Source organism: Adiantum capillus-veneris, chromosome 29 (genome assembly GCF_014529385.1).
Source record: "Adiantum capillus-veneris isolate H3 chromosome 29, ASM1452938v2, whole genome shotgun sequence".
Lineage (NCBI taxonomy): Eukaryota > Viridiplantae > Streptophyta > Polypodiopsida > Polypodiales > Pteridaceae > Adiantum > Adiantum capillus-veneris.
This window is the reverse complement of record NC_140959.1, coordinates 63674715-63693386: the sequence shown is the minus strand read 5'-3', so window position 1 is coordinate 63693386 and position 18672 is coordinate 63674715. Positions and strand designations below refer to the sequence as shown.

Sequence of the window (18672 nt, the reverse complement as noted above, 5' to 3'; positions counted from 1 at the left end):
AAACCCGACAAGACAAAAGTAAGCACATAAACTGCTCAAAACAACCACTAGGCATAAACTGCACAAAAACCAACTGCCGTGTGACTGCCAACTCGGCGTCAAAAACAAAAGAAACCGTCCAGATACATATCCTATGGCGAGGATACCATAAGAGGGGAATTCCAACTACCTGTATCATTGAAGATATCTCAACATTCGAGAATACCTCAGCTCAAAGAAAACCTCACGCAACGACCCTACAAAGGCTAAAGAAGACACAAAATGACTAGCCACAGTCTCACAAAGGTCTCTTCCTATCTAAGTCTCAAAAACGGCCAAGGAAACTGCCAAAGTATCATGCCAAATTGGTGCCACAAACAACGTACATAGGCAGTGACTGCAACTCAATGTACAGGAGTGACTGTGCACGAACATGCGTCAAGAACTACCGTGTGCACAAAAAAGAAATTCTGTGGGGATATTTGCTCTCAAAAGAGCTCAATATCATTATGCGTACTCAAACAAACATGCATAGATCTGTCCGTAGAGAAATTGCTGTCAAAATGATTGTTAAATCTACCTGAAAGGCGTTGTGCCTATAAGTGTCTGAAAACCTATAGAAATTGTTGTTGTTCAGTGGGGCTGAACGGCGAATCATCGATGTCGAAGCCCTACTCTCTCTCTCTCTCTCTCTCTCTCTCTCTCTCTCTCAAGCTCTCTATCTTTTAAGCTCTCTAACTACTGGATTGTCGAAGGCTTTGGTGGGAACAGTGGCTTGTTCACAAACAATGTGTAAGTTAGGTTTTAACAATAAATAAATCAAATTCAATGCTCCTTGTCGAAAGGTCTGCCAGGCTGTGAGCGACAGGTCGAGGGGTGTTTGGGTCTCCTCTATATGCTTCGAGAGAGCAGAGGATCTGCGTGTGTGCTCCTAAGCTTGGTTCTAGAGCTTCTTTGAATTTGTTGCTCGCAAATGTCTCCTACTGTCAAGATCTGCCCGAGAGTTCTTCAAGGCCTTCTAGGCTTGCTCAAGCTTCAATTGCCTACATCTACTCGGTTCTGCTTTGCTTAGCACTACCCACACTCAAGCTCCCAAATCTGCTTGATTTACTATCCACACACACAAGCATTGAGTGCTTGACTTTTGACTGCTTCCAAAGCCTTCAAGGCTTGCGTGCAAGCACCGATGCTCTCCTCGCTTGCTCGGTTCTGCTGATCAGTGCCCTTTTGTATCTGGATTCAATTATGCAGCTCCTACCCAACCTGTTGTGTCGATTCCCTACAGAGCTACCAAGCTCTCAATATTCCTATCTCTTTGGGCTAGCGCACACACGGGGTAGCCACGACTCAAGGTCGAGTCGCTAGGGCGCTCATACTACTTGTGGGGTGAGATATGTAGGATGCAAGAGAGGGAAAGAGAGAAGGGGGAAGGAGAAGGGAAGACACAATATTGGGTAGAGCTATTGAGAGTAATCCCCCTCAACTCCTTATTGACATTATAACCAAATGAATAAGAGTAAGTGGGCGGGTGCCCGACCATAACCGGCCACGGGGCCTGAAACTTAACAAACCACAACACTCTTCAAATTGGTTGCGCAGATGCACTTTCACTGCCAAGAGTCCTTTCCCCTCCCAAACATGCTCGCTGACACGATCACTTCGTTTCCTGTTGGAACTCTCTCTCTCTCTCTCTCTCTCTCTCTCTCTCTCTCTCTCTCTCGTTTATCTCACCCTCTATCAACGATGGCAACAAATCAATGAGTTGGGAGTGTGCAGTGGGAAGGAAAATTACCAAAATACCCCTCTAATTGTAATTTGTGGAAATTTCCAAAATACCCCTAAAATTTCAAAAATTCCCTTTGTACCCCTCATATTTGGCCATTCCCAAAATGCCCTTTACCAAATTTCCAAAATACCCCTAATTAACCTCACAAAACATCTCTAAAAACAAATTATTTTGCAACTTTTTACAGGAAGATTGGTTCCCCAATAGAAGGTGATAAAACTAGGATTTTAGATGGTACCGAGGGCTCTTCAAACGAAATCGTTCATCATTTTTGAACATTTTTGGACACAGATGCTCGTATTTGTGAGCACATGGTTGAATAATTTTGTCTAAGGCGCTAAAAGATAGATCTTCATTGTCATAAACATTAGACTATGCATAAATTGGGGCAAATCCATCCCAAAATGATGCAACGATATATTTGAAAGTTTCGAAATTTGAGGGGTATTTTGGGAATTTCCACAAATTACATGGGTATTTTGGTAATTTCCCAAAAAAAAAGAGAGAGAGATATCCTAGGCCACCCTCATTGCCATGCTTAGGAGTGTGGTGTGGAAATTTGAAACTTGAACTTCGTTTGGACATAAGTTTCATCCAAAATCATCGCTCATACAACAACTGGCAGCTTCTCCAACTTCTTCAGTAGTCATGAATGTTCCATCTCATTTACCTCTTCATCTCATGTAGAGTCCTTTTGTAAAAGCAAAGTGTGACTGCAGGTCTCAAGCGTAGGCGGTCAACAATGAGAGTTCCCGCTCTAAGCCATGCATGCGAATGTCGTGCGTGATGCCCTCTGTGCTGAATAAATTTAAAAAAACTCATAAAGCGCCCCCCCCCCCCCCCCCCCCCCCCCCCCCCCTTCTCTCATCTGTGCACTCGTCGCGCATTTACCTCTCCAAAACAAGATTTTGCGAGATTCGGCTTATTAAGCCTTTTCCAAAATGGGTACGACCTAATTGAGGATTGGTGCTCTTTTCACAATCTCCAGTATATATACTTATATATACTCGTAGCTAGAGTAATTACGTTTTGAAATTTCCTGTCATTCATTGTACTTATTTTGGGGCCTCTATCATAAATTGATCGGGTTCGATACAATTACCAATGGCGATAGGGTGGAGGAGATATAAGGTTGGGCTCCAACAATTGGGTAGAGAGGGAGAGGGGAGAGAGAAAGAGAACATTTACTCGTATGAACAATCACAAAAGACCACTGAGATCTATTCCTCTGTTGTTCATTGTCCTTATTTTGGGGCCTCTATCCTAAATCGGGTTCGGTACAATTAGCAGTGGCGATAGGGTGGAGGAGACATAAGGTTGGGCTCCAACAATTGGATAGTGAGGGAGACGAGAGAGAAAAAGAGAAGGATTACTCGTAGGAACAAACCACTAAGATATATACCTTGTTGATCGGGTTCGGTACAATTAGCAATGACGATAGGGTGGAGGAGACATAAGGTTGGGCTCTAGCAATTGGATAGTGAGGGAGACGAGAGAGAAAAAGAGAAGATTTACTCGTAGGAACAATCCCAAAAGACCACTAAGATATATACCTCTGTTGTTCATTGTGCTTATTTTGGGGCCTCTATCCTAAATTGATCGGGTTCGGTACAATTAGGGTCGAGGAGACATAAGGTTGGGCTCCATCAATTGGTTAGGGAGGGAGAGGAGAGAGAAAAGAGAAGGTTTACTCGTAGGAACAATCCCAAAAGACCACTAAGATCTATTCCTCTGTTGTTCATTGTGCTTATTTTGGGGGCTCTATCCTAAATTGATCGGGTTCGGCACAATTAGCAATGGCAATAGGGTGGAGGAGACATAAGGTTGGGCTCCAACAATTGGGTAGAGAGGGAGAGGACAGAGAAGAGAGAAAAGAGAAGGTTTACTCGTATGAACAATCCCAAAAGACCACTAAGATCTATTCCTATGTTGTTCATTGTGCTCATTTTGGGGCCTCTATCCTAAATATCCTAAATTGATCGGGTTCGGTACAGTTGCAGTGACGATTAGGGTGGAGGAGACATAAGGTTGGGCTCCAACAATTTGGTAGAGAAGGAGAGGAGAGAGAACAAGAGAAGGTTTACTCGTAGGAACAATCCCAAAAGACCACTAAGATCTATCTATTCCATTGGGAGAGAGACAGAGGAATCTAACAAAAAAGCGGCGGGGCGACCAATGTTTGAGCTAGCGATGATCACTACAACAAAGCACAAATTGCGCCGGCTGCAGCTTGGGCAGAGAGAGAGAGAGAAATTCTCCGGCAGCGCCCAAATGCCCCTTGCCACTTTGCAGCAGACAAACAAAACCTTTACGACGTGTAGCCAAAACCCTCACTCTCACAACTACTATGTTACAGCCAACGGCCATCACACACACCCCTTCCGCCCCTCACCCCTGTCTGCAAAATTCTGAACCATTACAAGAGACCCAATTCATACTACGCAGAATGGACACGAGCAGAACTTCCAAGTCTTACAGTCAATCCAGCCCAGCAGCAGGTTCACCATCCCTTCCGCAACAACAAGCACACGTTCTCTGAGCGCAACCAACCGAATAAGATAACCACATTCATTTCCGCGTGCCTATGTTGAAATGGGGCAGTGTTGTTCACAACAGAATTCCACAGCCACTGGCCTGCCACAACCAATCCCGAAAGAGAAGATTGTTGCGAATGTAGAAGACAACCTCTGCACAAACGGATTCTATTCAGAGTCGCACTCCGTATCCTCATCCAATAAGCCTAGCTTCCCAACAAGCACCGACTCCTCAGTCTCGAAGTCCCCGCATCCGAGAAGACCAAGAAAACTCTCTGCTTCAAGGCTCATACAGACAAGAATCAGATATATCGACTCTACCTCTGCCAGCCAAGTTGAGGAGAGCGGTAGCGAAGCAGAACTCTCGAAGTCACTGGTCAGAAAGAGCTTTGGATATGCCAGAAGCTTCTCCTCAAAATATGAACTTGGGCCGGAAGTGGGTCGTGGCCACTTTGGCTACACTTGCTACGCCTCTGTCAAGTTGAATGGCGAATTTCAGGAGCCTACAGTAGCGGTCAAGATCATCCCAAAAGCTGAGGTGACCCCTTTAGTAGCCACTCTGTGCAGTCGTACTGCAGAAACTCCATAACTATATCATTCATAAATAAGAATAAGAAATTCATAAAAATGAAAACTGCATTCACGGACTTGAAAGTCCTCGATATGGCTGATGAGTGCACAGAAAGGTAGTGAATGTATGCATACACGCTTGGAGATGGAATGGTTGGGCATGCACAATAATGCTCAAGCACACATATCCACTTCCCCTGTCACAGACGGGCAGTGGACAGAGCCGTAAAAGGCCCATTTGAGCCCAGGTGGAACAACCCGCCTGTGAAGGCTGACGTTGCCTGTCCAAATCCACTGGTATCTTTTCACGCCGCTGCTTTTGCGGATGTCCGCCATTGAGCATAGATGGGCGAGGGGTCTGCGTCGGTTGATTCCGTAGAGCAGCCGACAAACCATCCACCTCACCTCCAAACACATCTAGGTGGACGAAGCTCAAGGACTCCATGGCCACACTTTTGCTTGAGAGCTTGCATGCATACCAATGGAAAATACACCATGCATGAAGACATGATGGACTTAACATGCCTCTGCATAAAGTCATGAGCTTCAAACACCTTTTGACTCCTCATACAGCTGAAATATGCCAAATGCATTCTCACATTAATGATTCCACCAATTTGCCAATGCTGAATGCATATGGAAACCTATAACCACATAAAGTTATCTATATTTTCACGTTGACACGGCACCCACCACAAACACAAACACAATAACATCTCGTTTACTTTTTTCCTAACAAGAAATCATTTGTGGAGGCAGATGATGACATCACGCGATATGCAGGATGTCAAACGAGAAGTCAACATTTTGAAAGCATTATCCGGACATTCAAATCTGGTCCAATTCCACGAGGTTTTCGAAGACATTGACAGAGTGTACATTGTGATGGAGTATGTTATTGTCATCTTGCATGCATGTATGCGGTAGAGAATACATCAAGAAGCCCATACAATTGACATGAGCCTTATAATCTTGCCCCCCTTCAATCTCTACTGGCATGTTTGCTCACAACCTTAGTCTTATGTGGCAGGTTGTGCACAGGAGGGGAGTTACTACAACAGATTCTAGATAGGTATATAGCACCAAAAAACACGTTGTGTTGTTAGAAAATGATACTGAAAGTTTATCTGAAAACTTAGCCCCACAAATATTGTAATTTTCATGAGAAACATCTATTTGCAGAGGTGGGAGATACACAGAAGAAGAAGCCAAAGCAATAGTATCACAAATGCTCAGTGCCGTGGCATTCATTCACTTACAAGGAGTCGTACACCGTGATTTAAAACCAGAGGTACTAATAAGTGTGAAAAATTGCTCAAAGTGGATGTTTTTCAATCTGACTAGAAATGTTGCTAGGTGTATCTAATGTTCTCCTATAAGCTAATATGTTCATCTTTCTAAATGTGCAAGTTTCCTTCGCCTGCTGCCTCTCTTTCTGTTAACACTCTTTCTTCCCTTACTGTTGCTTATTTGATACTCCATCCACAGAACTTCCTTTTCAAGGACAAGGATGGGTGGCCTCATATGAAAGCTATTGACTTTGGATTATCAGATTATGTTAGACCAGGTATACTATTATAATCCTCATAAAAAGCTACTTTCTGTGTTTATGGAAACAATGGTAATTTAACAAGCAGTAATTTCAAGAGAAGATGATCATGTTGAAAGCCTTACAGATGAACGGCTCAAGGACGTTGTTGGAAGTGCTTATTATGTAGCTCCGGAAGTTCTTGAACAAGCATATGGTACAGAGGCCGACATTTGGAGTGTCGGAGTGATTGTGTACATCCTTCTTAGTGGAAACCGTCCCTTTTGGGCGCGTACGGAATCTGGAATATTTGCTGCAGTAACGCACACTGAGCCAGACTTCCATGAGGACCCCTGGCCGTCAATTTCCCTAGAAGCCAAAGACTTTGTTCAAAAGTTACTCAAAAAGGACCCTCAAAAGAGGCTAACAGCAGCTCAATCTCTGGGTAAGGTATTTGAATAAAAGAGAACCAACCCACTTGTCTCCATGAAGATTACTCTTTTATGTTCAGATAAATTGATGTCAACCACTTCTTTTTGTCTGTCCAATGAAATTTAGAATAATTGTGTTTATTATGCTACCTGAACCCTCAACTGATAAAATGTGCATTTCGATATTGCCAGCTCATCCTTGGCTTCGAGGTAGCCAAAAAGTACCTTTAGATATGCAAGCCCTAAAGCTCGTCAAATCGTACCTCGAATCTTCATCATTGCGACGATCAGCATTGAAGGTGATTGACCTAGGTGAAGAAACATGCATATTATGAAAAGTTCGTCGTAATCCCTACAAATGTATTGAGGTGACAAGAATGCATTTCCCAGGCTTTGGCCAAAACCTTGACAGACGATGACTTTTACTACCTTGGAGCACAATTCATGCTTTTAAAACCAGAAAAAGATGGAAGCGTCACATTTGAAAACTTTAAAATGGTGAGTTGCCAGAATCTTAATTAAGCAGATAATAAACATGCACTTCTATTCAATTAAATCATTAAACTGCCAAATGCCTACTTGTCTCAAACTTCATGTTGAAACAGGCACTTTTGAGGTATGCAACGGAAGCAATGAAGGAATCTAATGTCAGAAGAATCCTCAAACCGGTGTGTAAACTTCTTCATGTTCTCGAATTCCTGATGCAGCATGATCTAGATAGACAAACTGCTTTAGACATACAAGAGTAGAAACTTTGTCTGCCTTCAATCCAGACTTTGCTCATAGTATTTGCTTACCAGCCAATACTGGTCCTACAAGATAGCCTAAGGTTACATATGCCAAGAGCGAACCTATCCATTAAAAAAATACCTGGAGGACATAAACCTTGAGGTAAGATCAACATCAAAGGACTGAATATAGGCAAAACCACAAAGAAAACAACGTTGGACCGTTAGTATGTAGCATTGTAACCAATGAAACATCCATACCATGCACGGATTTCCAACTGTCTTAGTGGTACTATTGACAGTAATTTGTCATTTTCTTTTTGAATAGAAGCCCCAAGCAGCCAAGCCTTGTCTAATCTGGTCTTCAAAGGGCCTTTAGGTGGCCATAAAAACACACTCTCTTGTCATGCACACCGGAAGAGAATAGACAAGATCTAGAAATAACATGCTCGCAAAATTCATTGATTTTTTTAGTCCTGCCTGTCCAAGACGGTGACGGCGTGACCACAAACACATGTACTACTGGTCTAGACTACTAGGCTCTAGCGCAATCAGTTGCCCGGCCGCGCTTTGTAGTGGCCTACATCAATTTGGTTATGCAACAGTTCTAGTTAGTTTTATGGAACTCTCAAGACGTGTCTTTGAGCAGGCTCACAAAGGTGCCGATACACAACCCCTTAAGATCTTCCTAGTCTATGGGTTGGCATTGGGTCATAGTGGCTTGTCTACCTAGCACATTGAGCCCATGTAACCGGCTTGGCACTGACAAGGCGGTAAATCTCACAGAAACACACGAACAGAAAAAACATTTGAACTTCAAAAACTCAAAAGTAGTTGCAACACAAAGTGGCGGAGCTCCACTCCTAGATGCACTAACCCCAAAGTTTGGCGCCCCTTTCAATACTTCTTTTTATGTTAAATCCACACTATACAACTGTTGACAGTCACTCTACAGATGTGCAACCATGAACTAATCTACCAGAGCTGACCCCCAAGGCTCATATTTAAAGGCACCAGACCCAAAAGCAACACATACAAAGAGCTATCGCTAACCCCGAAAGCTACTGCTTAAAATAGGACGCCCAACAGATGGGTTCACACTGCTAACAACTGGCGGCCAGATCTGGCACATCATCACGCATAAGATCTGTCGTGATTTTTAGATTGCCATGTCTCACAAGTAGAGACTGCCACGTCATCATCTTCTACAACCTCTCTCTTTTACGTTCTTTGTCGACAGGTTCTAATACCATGTCGTCACTTTTGTGAATTCGCCCCCCCCCCCCCTTTAAAAGAAGAGTAATCAACGCCTACAAAATAGACAATGGACAGAAAATAGCTCAATAGACACTATGCTTACATGCATTTGACCACTTTAAACCATGCACTGGCACAAAGACACAAGTCACTAATCAATCATAAATCACATTCACATCACTCGTGTTCATTATGACTTATTTAGCCATCAAATCCACACCACACTAATCTCTCAAGATGTCTTGATGCCCTAAATCTCGTCACTCCAGACCACACTGATCTCTCACGGATGTCTTGATGCCCTAAATCTCATCACTCCAGATTCACATAATTTCTCGCATTTCATGTAGACTTGATTATGACCATCCCCAGTGTCACATGAAAACGTGTTTCATCCCTTCGAAACAAAACACAAAACGCTTGAAACGTTTCTAAACAAACTCGAAACGAGGAAACGAAACACGTTTTTTGGGTTCAAAAAAAATTTGGTCTAGAATTCGAAACTAACCATATAGTGTTTGAAATGTGCAATATATTTTGTGATTTCAAGAGGGGGGTTATGTCACAAGACTGTGAAACCAAATATTTGCTAGTTTCTTTCCCTTGATTTTTATTTAATTTTTGGGACCCTCTTGTTGAAATCACAAATGACCGAACATAGCCTGCCAGTGTGAAACAGCCGTTGGCCAAGAGTTTCACCCACAGAAGTCAAGGTCAAGCAGACAAGAGATGGTTGGACGGATCCGCACTGGAATCTAACTAGTAAAGAAGTGGCTAGGCTCAGTAAAGTCGTTTAGGCCCCTCGACAGGACTTCATAAGTTGGTGGGTACTAGGAATTAAACCAAAAGGAGCAAACTGGACACATGGCAGTAGGAGAGCAACCTGCAGGCCAACTCAACTTCCAGAAAGCTCATCCCAGCTAAGGGCGCCCAAAAATTGAGAGGGAGGCTGATATTTGCATAAGTGCTCCACAGTGTGTGTGTGTGTGTGTGAGGGTAGTGGGTGCAGGTGATCACAGCTTTAATGGAAAGCTTGCCTTTTGTCTTGTCTCATGTAGCGCGATGATTTGCTCTCATGCATCTCTCTGTCCCCTTTGCACATATGGTAATGCCTCTCTAGTTGGGCTTCCCAGATGACCATGCACAATTTTGGGGGTTTTAGGCATATGGTATCAGAGCCTTGGTGGAGTAAGGCGGCTCATTGAGAAGAGAACCCGTGGAGAATCCGGCAGTGTTCATCTCCCTTTATTCCTCCCTTTGCTTGTGGATACTATCATGTGGGGGCTTTCCAAAACGTTGTGGCGTTTACCTCCCCAATGTGTTGCCAAATCTTTCTACCGTGGTCGTTGGCACTAAGCCCACAATCGCTAGCATTTCAGAACGCTAGCGTAAGCGCTACTTATACCCAAACGCCAGCAGTTGATGAAAAACGTTACACGAGTCACGACCTCCCTACCTGCTGCGTTTTAAAACGCTAGCGGTCTCGGCACCCACCCTTGGTCCACTTGCGTTTTGAAACACTAATGACAGCTTGGTATCGACGACAACGTCACCGCTATTAACAGTCAGTGTCTGCTAAGACGGCTTATGGTCTCTGTCTGTTCTACATGCGTAATCGAGGGCGGTTACAATGCTTTCAAGAGGGGGGTATGTCACAAACTGGTGACATGGATGGCTGTACACACACACCCGCCCGCTGAAGTGATGACGTCCCGCAAATTGTGGCGCAAATCCCAAAAGGCTGATGTGGCAGATTGGTACGGCAAGTTGTACGGACAATCTCTACGCAAAAAACGTAGCTGCTTTATTTTTCGCAAGAGAGAGAGCTTTTATAAAAAAAAAAGCTTTGCTTTATTTTTACCAAGCCTTATGAGAGGAGATTTGAATGCTTTTTATGGGCAGCTTTTGGGGCTCTGCTTTTGGCATCCCTTGTAACTCTTTATAAGTGTAGTTGGCCTCTCACTTCTCAAAGCATCTGGACGCAGAGTCTAAGAGTGAGACCCAGCCACTCCGTGTACTTTGTGCAACAGATTAATACAAAAAGAATACCGAAAGGGGCGCTAGTCTTTGGGGCCAATATCTCTAGGTACGAAACTCTGTCGGGCCGTGTCGACTCAATTGTGAACCGTGAACTGTTTTGAAGTGAATTCTTGCCGTGTCACGATAGAATCTTGACTTAGGAGTGTCCAAGTTTGTTACAGCTTAGTCTGGCTTTCCTTGTTTCGAAGGACGTTTACGGTGCAGATTGCTACATCTGGCCTTCCTAGAGTTTTATACAGCTTAGCCACCTGGCCACCTTGGGTTGCAGGTTCATGCATTGACAGGCTTTCGATCTTTCTCATGACGGTTCTTGGGCTTCTCCATTTTTTCCAGACGGTTTGACTACAAACACAACAGATCCTACAAGTCTATTGGCACTTCTTTTACAACAAGGAGTGGTATTTTTCACACTCAGTTCGGACCTTCACACAGTATCTTCACCCTGTATCGGCGGAGTACAGCAATTTGTTACACTGCTCATGACGGCACTTTACCATGGAGATCCCTCGGAGGTTGAGACACCCCAGACTGCTGCTACACTCGCGGAGTTCGTCAGCGTATTGTCCTTCAGTGGACATTGCAGCAGACATCTTCATCATTTGCCTCACATCTTCGGCTTCACGCGGTTTGTTCAGCATCAGGTGTTGAGAGGGGGTGTTAAATTTACACCACTCTGCTGCTTCACTCAGGTCTAGGGCATACATGTACGGCTAGTATGCCTCCGAGCTGGCCACCTTTTGCATATGCATATAGGTTGCATTGTCCGGGCGCCCTCATATTTCATTTATTTCTTGTTGGGTCGTGGGGGATTTTTCCAGGCTTTGCCCTACCTCCCCTTGGGTTCCTATTCATGGCGCCAGGGGGTACCCACTTCCATATCTCACAGAGATCATCTGATGTACTGACAGGTCTTGTGGTTGATGGTAGTCATGGGGGGCTGATCGCCCCCTCTTCCACACCTGGAGTTTTGTGTCTACAGTCTCTCTTCTCTTCTTCTCCTCCTCCTCCTCCTCCTCCTCTTCTCTCTCTCTCTCTCTCTCTCTCTCTCTCTCTCTCTCTCTCTCTCTCTCTCTCTCTCTCTCTCTCTCTCTCTCTCTCTCTCTCTCTCTCTCTCTCTTCCGCACACCCGCACTCTCACAGGGGTGTCCATGGTAGCTTCTTCATGGACTTGGTGTCACTATTTATGTATGAGCTGCAAAGAGGGTGTTAGTTTTGGCATCAATGTGATCCCATTATTTATTTTGTCACTTAGGTATTTATTTTGCTTATTTGGTTGTCAAAGTCTGGGTAGGGCAATTTACTCAGGTGAGTATATATGTGACCCCTTGCCCCCATTGTATATTGCATCAGTTATTCATTGCCGAGGTCGATTGGTTCAAGAGACTCTCTCTCTCTCTCTCTCTCTCTCTCTCTCTCTCTCTCTCTCTCTCTCTCTCTCTCTCTCTCTCTCTCTCTCTCTCTCTCTCTGTGTGTGTGTGTGTGTGTGTGTGTTACAAAATGATGTGGCAATACTGTCCGCACACACACACACACAAGGTATCATGGAGTGGCACTATGTACGGACTGCCCGGAAACGCGCTGACATTCTAGCAGTACGGACGCTAACGTGGCAACAGTACGGAATCCTGCAAAACGCACTGGCATGCTGACGTGGCAGATTGTACGGATTTTCACTTTTCACGCCGGCTGCTAACGTGGCAGGGCTGCAAGATTTTGTAATTTGCGTTGATGCTTTTTAGAGGCAGCTTTTTGACCATTTGGTTTTGGGATTACATTGTTTTTTAGTTAGAAGCTTTTGGAACTCATTGCTTTTGAGTTGAACTGCTTTTGGGGCTCTGCTTTTGGCCTCCCTTGTAAGAATAAAAGGAGCCAAGGCCTCAAGGCTCACTCTTCAGGGCAGGCATTTGGATGCAGAGTCTAAGAGCGGAGGACCCGCGGGGTAGTTGTAACTTTGATCAAGCATTAATATAAAAATAAATACCAAAAGAGACACTAGTCTTTGGGGCCACTACCTCTAGGCACGGAACGACGCTGGGCCGTGTGACCAAAGTGAATGGTGATTTTAAAGTTGTGAAATATTTTAAGTAATTCTCTCGTGTGTCGTGTCGGATTCTCGTCTTGGAGGTGATCAAGATTGTAACAGTGGTATCAGAGCACGGCCGATTTCTCTTCTACCTAGAAATCAGATCCTTCCCCTCGCGGCACATATGGATTCTGAAAAGAAACAGACGACTCCATCTTCCACCTTCGAAGCGGGTGGCAGTACAGAAAATTCAAGTGGAATAGCAGAGAACGAGTACGGACCATCTTGGCCTTCGCAGTAAACTCATGGAGATGCAACGTCAATAGCAGGTTGACGAGTGCGCAAAGCAGATGCTTCAGTTCGCCAAGGATCCACAATGTGCCAAATTTGGACCTAGCACCTGATGAATGAAGTGCATACTCATGGGCGGAAAGCCATTAAGTCACCAATAAAACCGGCAATCAAGAAACCTCCTATCCCAAGGATGTTTAATGGAGATGAACTCAAGGACATTGTCGAAAAATGAGTCAACCATATTTGGATCAAAGGAGAAGCAATTGAAGAAACGTAACAAGGGAATTGACTTCCCTGGTTACTTGGGCAAAAAATCCTCGTTAAGAAAGCAAGAAGACAGAAGAAGCGCATACGCTTCAAAGCATTGTCTAGTCCGTCCTCATCTTCTTCTAACAGCTAGGATAGCTCATCCTTTGCTGACTCGAGTGATGAGGACAGAAAGGGCAAAAAACGACGAGCGGACTATATGTTTTATTAAAAAAGGAAGCACTTTTACAGAGCTACTCACTATGATTTTCTCGACGACAAGGGCAAGAAGGCCAAGGAATTCAAAGAGCATCGGTGGACAAGCAGTAAAGTTTGAAACCTTTTCAAGGTTTCGAGATGTTGCTAAGGCTTTAGCCTTTATCCAACAGTTTGATATAGCATTTTCTGGAGGCCGCTATACAGAGCACTCCAAGATTAGACGGGCAACATCCTTTTTAAAGGGCAATGCACAGACATGGTGGTCCACTCTTTTGTTAAGAAAAGAAGCACTGACAGAATGGCTGAAATTCAAGAAACTCTTTATTTCTTAAAGGCTCACTCAAGAGGATGAACGAGATGTGAGAACCGATTGGAACCACCTACAGATGATCAAAGGTGGCACTTTGGATGATTGCTATGAAAGATTTTGGGATACTTTCCTCCCAACCTCTTCTTTCAAGAAGATCAATTTTGAGGAGAAGATTGAGAGGTTTTGTTGTGGACTTCCCAAAGAAATTCAAGACTATTGTCTTGTGAAAGAGTCAGAGTCCATTCAACAATTGATGGGACGTGCTAAGCGGGGATTCAATATGCATTCAGGTAACTTGACTTACCCACCAGATGAACCTTCGACCAGTCGGAACAGAAACAGACGACAAACAGATACACAAACTCGACAGACAGAAGAACAAAAAGATACACGATCTCGTCTGACAGAAGACCAAAAAGATGAATATTTCAAAGCAGGAAAGTGTTTTGAATGTGGACAACAAGGACATATTGTTGTCCACATTCAAAACACTTTCCTGCTTTGAAATATTCATCTTTTTGGTCTTCTGTCAGACGAGATCGTGTATCTTTTTGTTCTTCTGTTTTGAATCCCCGCTTAGCATGTCCCATTCAACAATTGATGGGACATGCTAAGCGGGGATTCAATATGCATTCAGATAACTTGACTTACCCACCAGATGAACCTTCGACCAGTCGGAACAGAAACAGACGACAAACAGATACACAAACTCGACAAACAGAAGAACAAAAAGATACACGATCTCGTCTGACAGAAGACCAAAAAGATGAATATTTCAAAGCAGGAAAGTGTTTTGAATGTGGACAACAAGGACATATTGTTGCTGAAAGAGAGTAATCGTCTGCGATCACAGCACATCTGCAAAACAACTCAAGTTAGCTTAAAAATTTCGAAGGGTCATTTCGAGGGACAATCGGTTTGCTCTTTTGTTAAGAAATTAGCTTCTCCTTTCGCTATTTTGATCAAGGAGTTAGCTTCTCCTTTCGTCCAGATCGGAACTCGTACTTAGTGTCAGTGTCTATTGAATTGGTTTATGACTTGTCTGATTTTGCAGGCGTAATCGAGGGCGATTACAATTCTTTCAAGAGGGGGGTGTCACAAAATGATAACGTGGCAATACTGCTCGGACACACACACAACGGTATGATGAGGTGGCATTGTCTCTACGGACTGCCCGAGAAACGCGCTTACAGGGCAGCAGTACGGAATCCCACAAAATGTGTTGGTAGGCTGACGTGGCAAATTGTACGGATTTCCGCTTGTCACGCTAGCTACTGACGTGGCAGGGCTATACGGATTTCCGTAATTTGCACTGATGCTTTTTAAAGGCAGCTTCTTGGGATTACATTGTTTTTGAGTTAGAAGTTTTTGGAACTCGTTGCTTTTGAGTTGAACATCTTTTGAGGCTCTGCTTTTGGCATCCCTTGTAAGAATAAAAGGAGCCCAAGGGCCTCACTCTTCAGGGCATCTGGACGCAGAGTCTAAGAGCAGAGGACCCGCAGGCAGTTGTAACTTTGATCAAGCATTAATATAAAAATAAATACCGAAAGGGGCGCTAGTCTTTGGGACCAATACCTCTAAGCACGGAACTACATCGGGCCATGTCGACCAAAGTGAATTGTGATTTTAAAGTTGTGATATATTTTAAGGGACTCTTGTCCTGGAGGTGACCAAGACTGTAACTCTCTCTCTCTCTCTCTCTCTCTCTCTCTCTCTCTCTCTCTCGTGCTTTCTCCCCTTTGTCTCTATGTTTCCGCATCGTCAACTTTGACAAGTTTAGGGTTTCACACCTAAACTGCAAGGTAATGCTAGGGGAGCCTCGAGAAAGCATTGGGTGCTTGTACAAGACAATTTAGAGAGATTTCCCACGAGGAATCTTGTCTAATTCAAAGGGTAAGTGGCTTGGCCAGTTTCGATGCCTACACGTCCTCGGAGCTTTGGGGAACATAGGAATCACGAATAGGTGTTTTGGTGCAAATTGGAGGCCAAAAACAGAGATTTCAGCGTACTGTAATTTCTTGCCAGGTTTTGTAAAGTGGTCTACAGTGCGTGGAAAGTCACTGTTTACTTGGGATTTTGTCCGTGGAGACTTCTACTGTCATTATGCTACCAAAATTGGGTTGGAGTAGGGGAATTTCAGCCCGATAAAAGTGGGACAGCTTGTAGAAATTTACAAGTTTTCTCAACTGCATTAAGAATCAAGAAATACCGAAAGGGGCGTCAACCTTTGGGGCAAACAAGGTGTCGTCGTACTACTTGGGAATGCTCTAACTACCAATTCATGTTTTGTTTGAAGTGTTAAATTCCAGTCACAGGTTTTCATGAAGTTCCTTTGTGTTGTATAGTACAAGTAAAGTTAATCAACGTAAAGATCAAGTGAGAGCTAAAGTTTACTGCCCTTTAGCAAGTCTATGAGCTGGTTTCATGTTTGACCATGTATGTAGGATGTATCCACCTACTAGACTCCTAAATATTAACTTTTATATAACCGTTAACAAATGTGTGTTTCGTAGTGTGTTTCGTCTTGGCATTTTTGAAACGAAACAAAATGAAATGCCTCGAAATGAAGAAACGACGAAACACACGAAACCTTTCTTGTTACACTTAGACCACAAGACAGCACATTCACAAAGCATGCATCCGCACAAATCCTAATTCACACTATACTTTGGATCGACATGCACAAAGTTCACACTGAACACTCAGATGCACACAACAAAACTAGTCATCTCATCTAACAACTAGTGGTGCACATAGATCATTATCGAGCCATCTCATCCTTTCAGAACTTTTGATGCACTAAGATCAGTATCCAATCATCTCATCCAGGTAAAACTCTTGATGCACTAGGATCACATTCACAAAATCATATTTACATCTTTGTCGACGACTAGACCTCAGACATAAAGTGTGAATTCATTGATTCGCTTAGTCATCACATCTAGATCTCAATGATCTCTAGCATATGTCTAGATGTACTAAATTCATCATATCAATCATCCTATTACCCCTTTCTGTGAGTAGAGACAAAATGCTACAAATATTTCACCTCTTGTACTCAAACAAACACACGTTTGCAAGAATATTTCAATCAATCAATTTTTAAGGAATTCCCAACCACAAGCCTAGAACTATGGTCAACTTTTTATGTACATATCATCAAGTCACTCATTAGAGTAAGCCAATCGGCACCCCCAAAATCTTAGAGAAAAGTTGGTTGACTCTATTCTCCTCTCGGAAATCTATGACAAAGGAGTGTAGTGGCTCCCTTCCCGTGCAACACGCACTGCACCAGATTTAACCCATTGATTCGATATGCACTTTTGGAATAGGCACACATAAACCAAAAGCCTCAAGGTAAAGCTCTCTCTTTAAGGAGTATTTCACAGGTCCATCCACTTTGCATCCAGATTGGATAATGCCTAAACTTCACCAAATTCTCGTGGACCAGCTTACCCTTCACTTTCCTTTCCTTGTGCACTAGGACCATATCATGTATAAGAATCTCCTCAATTTCTTCTACCTCTGGTTACTCCTCTAACTCCCTGTCCTCTAGGACCTCGCCCTTGAAAGGTCTCAAGAGACTCACATGAATAACATTGTGAATCTTCCAAGTATCTTGTAGCGGGATGGATCAACTTTACAAGCTTCGAAACAACTAAACTGAAAGAGAAACATTGCACACAAGACACAGAGTGGCGGAGTTTCATCCTAAGAAAGCACTTGCCCCAAACCCCGGTGCCCCTTTCAATATCTCTTTATATTGCTTCAACTCAGTACAATTGTGGCTCTGCTCTGCATCTGCATGTGGTAGAATGCCAGAGAGAGACTACTAAAAGCAGCTTACATGAAAAGCTTCAAGTCCCATAAGCATATAGTCCAAAAGCTAGTGCTTAGAAAGTTGCCAATGCAAAATACGGAAATCTGTACAACTGCCACATCAACAAAGTAAAACACTGGTATCTGTACAGTCTGCTACGCCTGCATGTCAATGCATATGCGGATGGTCAGTACAGCAGCCATGTCATCAGCAATTACGCAAGTTAATTTGTGTGTGGATGGGTCTTTATTTTTTAGCCCCATCAAACCGGGTTCCATAAGTTAGCAGCTGGGGGTTAGGGTTTAAATCCTGACCCTTCTTTAATAACTGGGCCACTTGGCGAGGATTAGTAAGTTGGTGAAAACTTCGTCCTCTTCTGCTTCTGCTAGGGTTTTGGCCCCTTGACCAGAATCTACATGTTGGCTAGGGTTAGGCTCGGAGAGCCCTAACCCGTTGAGTCTTCAGTGGCTTGACACGTCAGCAGTTTGTGACATATAATGCAACCTCAATTCAAAAGACTTCTCATTGATCATTTCCAAAACCTGGAAGGGCCCATAATATTGCGTACTTAGCTTTCAAAAAAGCCTCTCCTTACCCTTCCTCTAAGGCGTGCTATAGCCGGAGAGAACATAGATGCGTCCAACAACTAGAATCTAACTGCACACACGAAGATCGACACCTTGTAGGCCCCAAAGATTGGAGTGCTTCTTTATTCAATTGCAGACAAACAACCCAAACACTTACAACAAACTCTCACCACGGTGTTCAAACTTGTCAATGGCTGAAATTGCAGGTTTTCGACCTAATTTCGACAACATAACGGTGCCAAAATCTTTGAAGGTCAAAAATACAAGTCTAGGACGGAATCCCTTGCATTTTAGAAGCTTTTCGATGAGCTGCAAGTGAA

At 43.6% G+C, this 18672-nt stretch overlaps 1 protein-coding gene and 1 long non-coding RNA gene across 2 annotated transcripts in view; one reads left to right on the top strand and one right to left on the bottom strand.

Moving 5' to 3' along the window:
* The first annotated feature begins 3860 nt into the window (after window positions 1-3860).
* LOC147419312 (CDPK-related kinase 5-like) overlaps window positions 3861-18672 on the top strand; it is a 42789-nt gene continuing 27977 nt past the window's right edge. The window contains exons 1-9 of the mRNA XM_086506401.1: window positions 3861-4837; window positions 5629-5759; window positions 5900-5941; window positions 6052-6160; window positions 6358-6436; window positions 6546-6842; window positions 7021-7127; window positions 7219-7326; window positions 7434-7496. Of these exons, the coding sequence (XP_086362527.1) occupies window positions 4358-4837; window positions 5629-5759; window positions 5900-5941; window positions 6052-6160; window positions 6358-6436; window positions 6546-6842; window positions 7021-7127; window positions 7219-7326; window positions 7434-7496 (1416 nt within the window). The 5' untranslated portion in view covers window positions 3861-4357. The remainder of the gene's footprint in view (window positions 4838-5628; window positions 5760-5899; window positions 5942-6051; window positions 6161-6357; window positions 6437-6545; window positions 6843-7020; window positions 7128-7218; window positions 7327-7433; window positions 7497-18672) is intronic.
* LOC147419313 (uncharacterized) overlaps window positions 6468-18672 on the bottom strand; it is a 39782-nt gene continuing 27577 nt past the window's right edge. Inside the window, exons 2-4 of the long non-coding RNA XR_015187203.1 lie at window positions 7054-7136; window positions 6876-6937; window positions 6468-6766 (exon numbers count right to left, since the gene is read on the bottom strand). This is a non-coding gene — a long non-coding RNA (uncharacterized LOC147419313). The remainder of the gene's footprint in view (window positions 6767-6875; window positions 6938-7053; window positions 7137-18672) is intronic.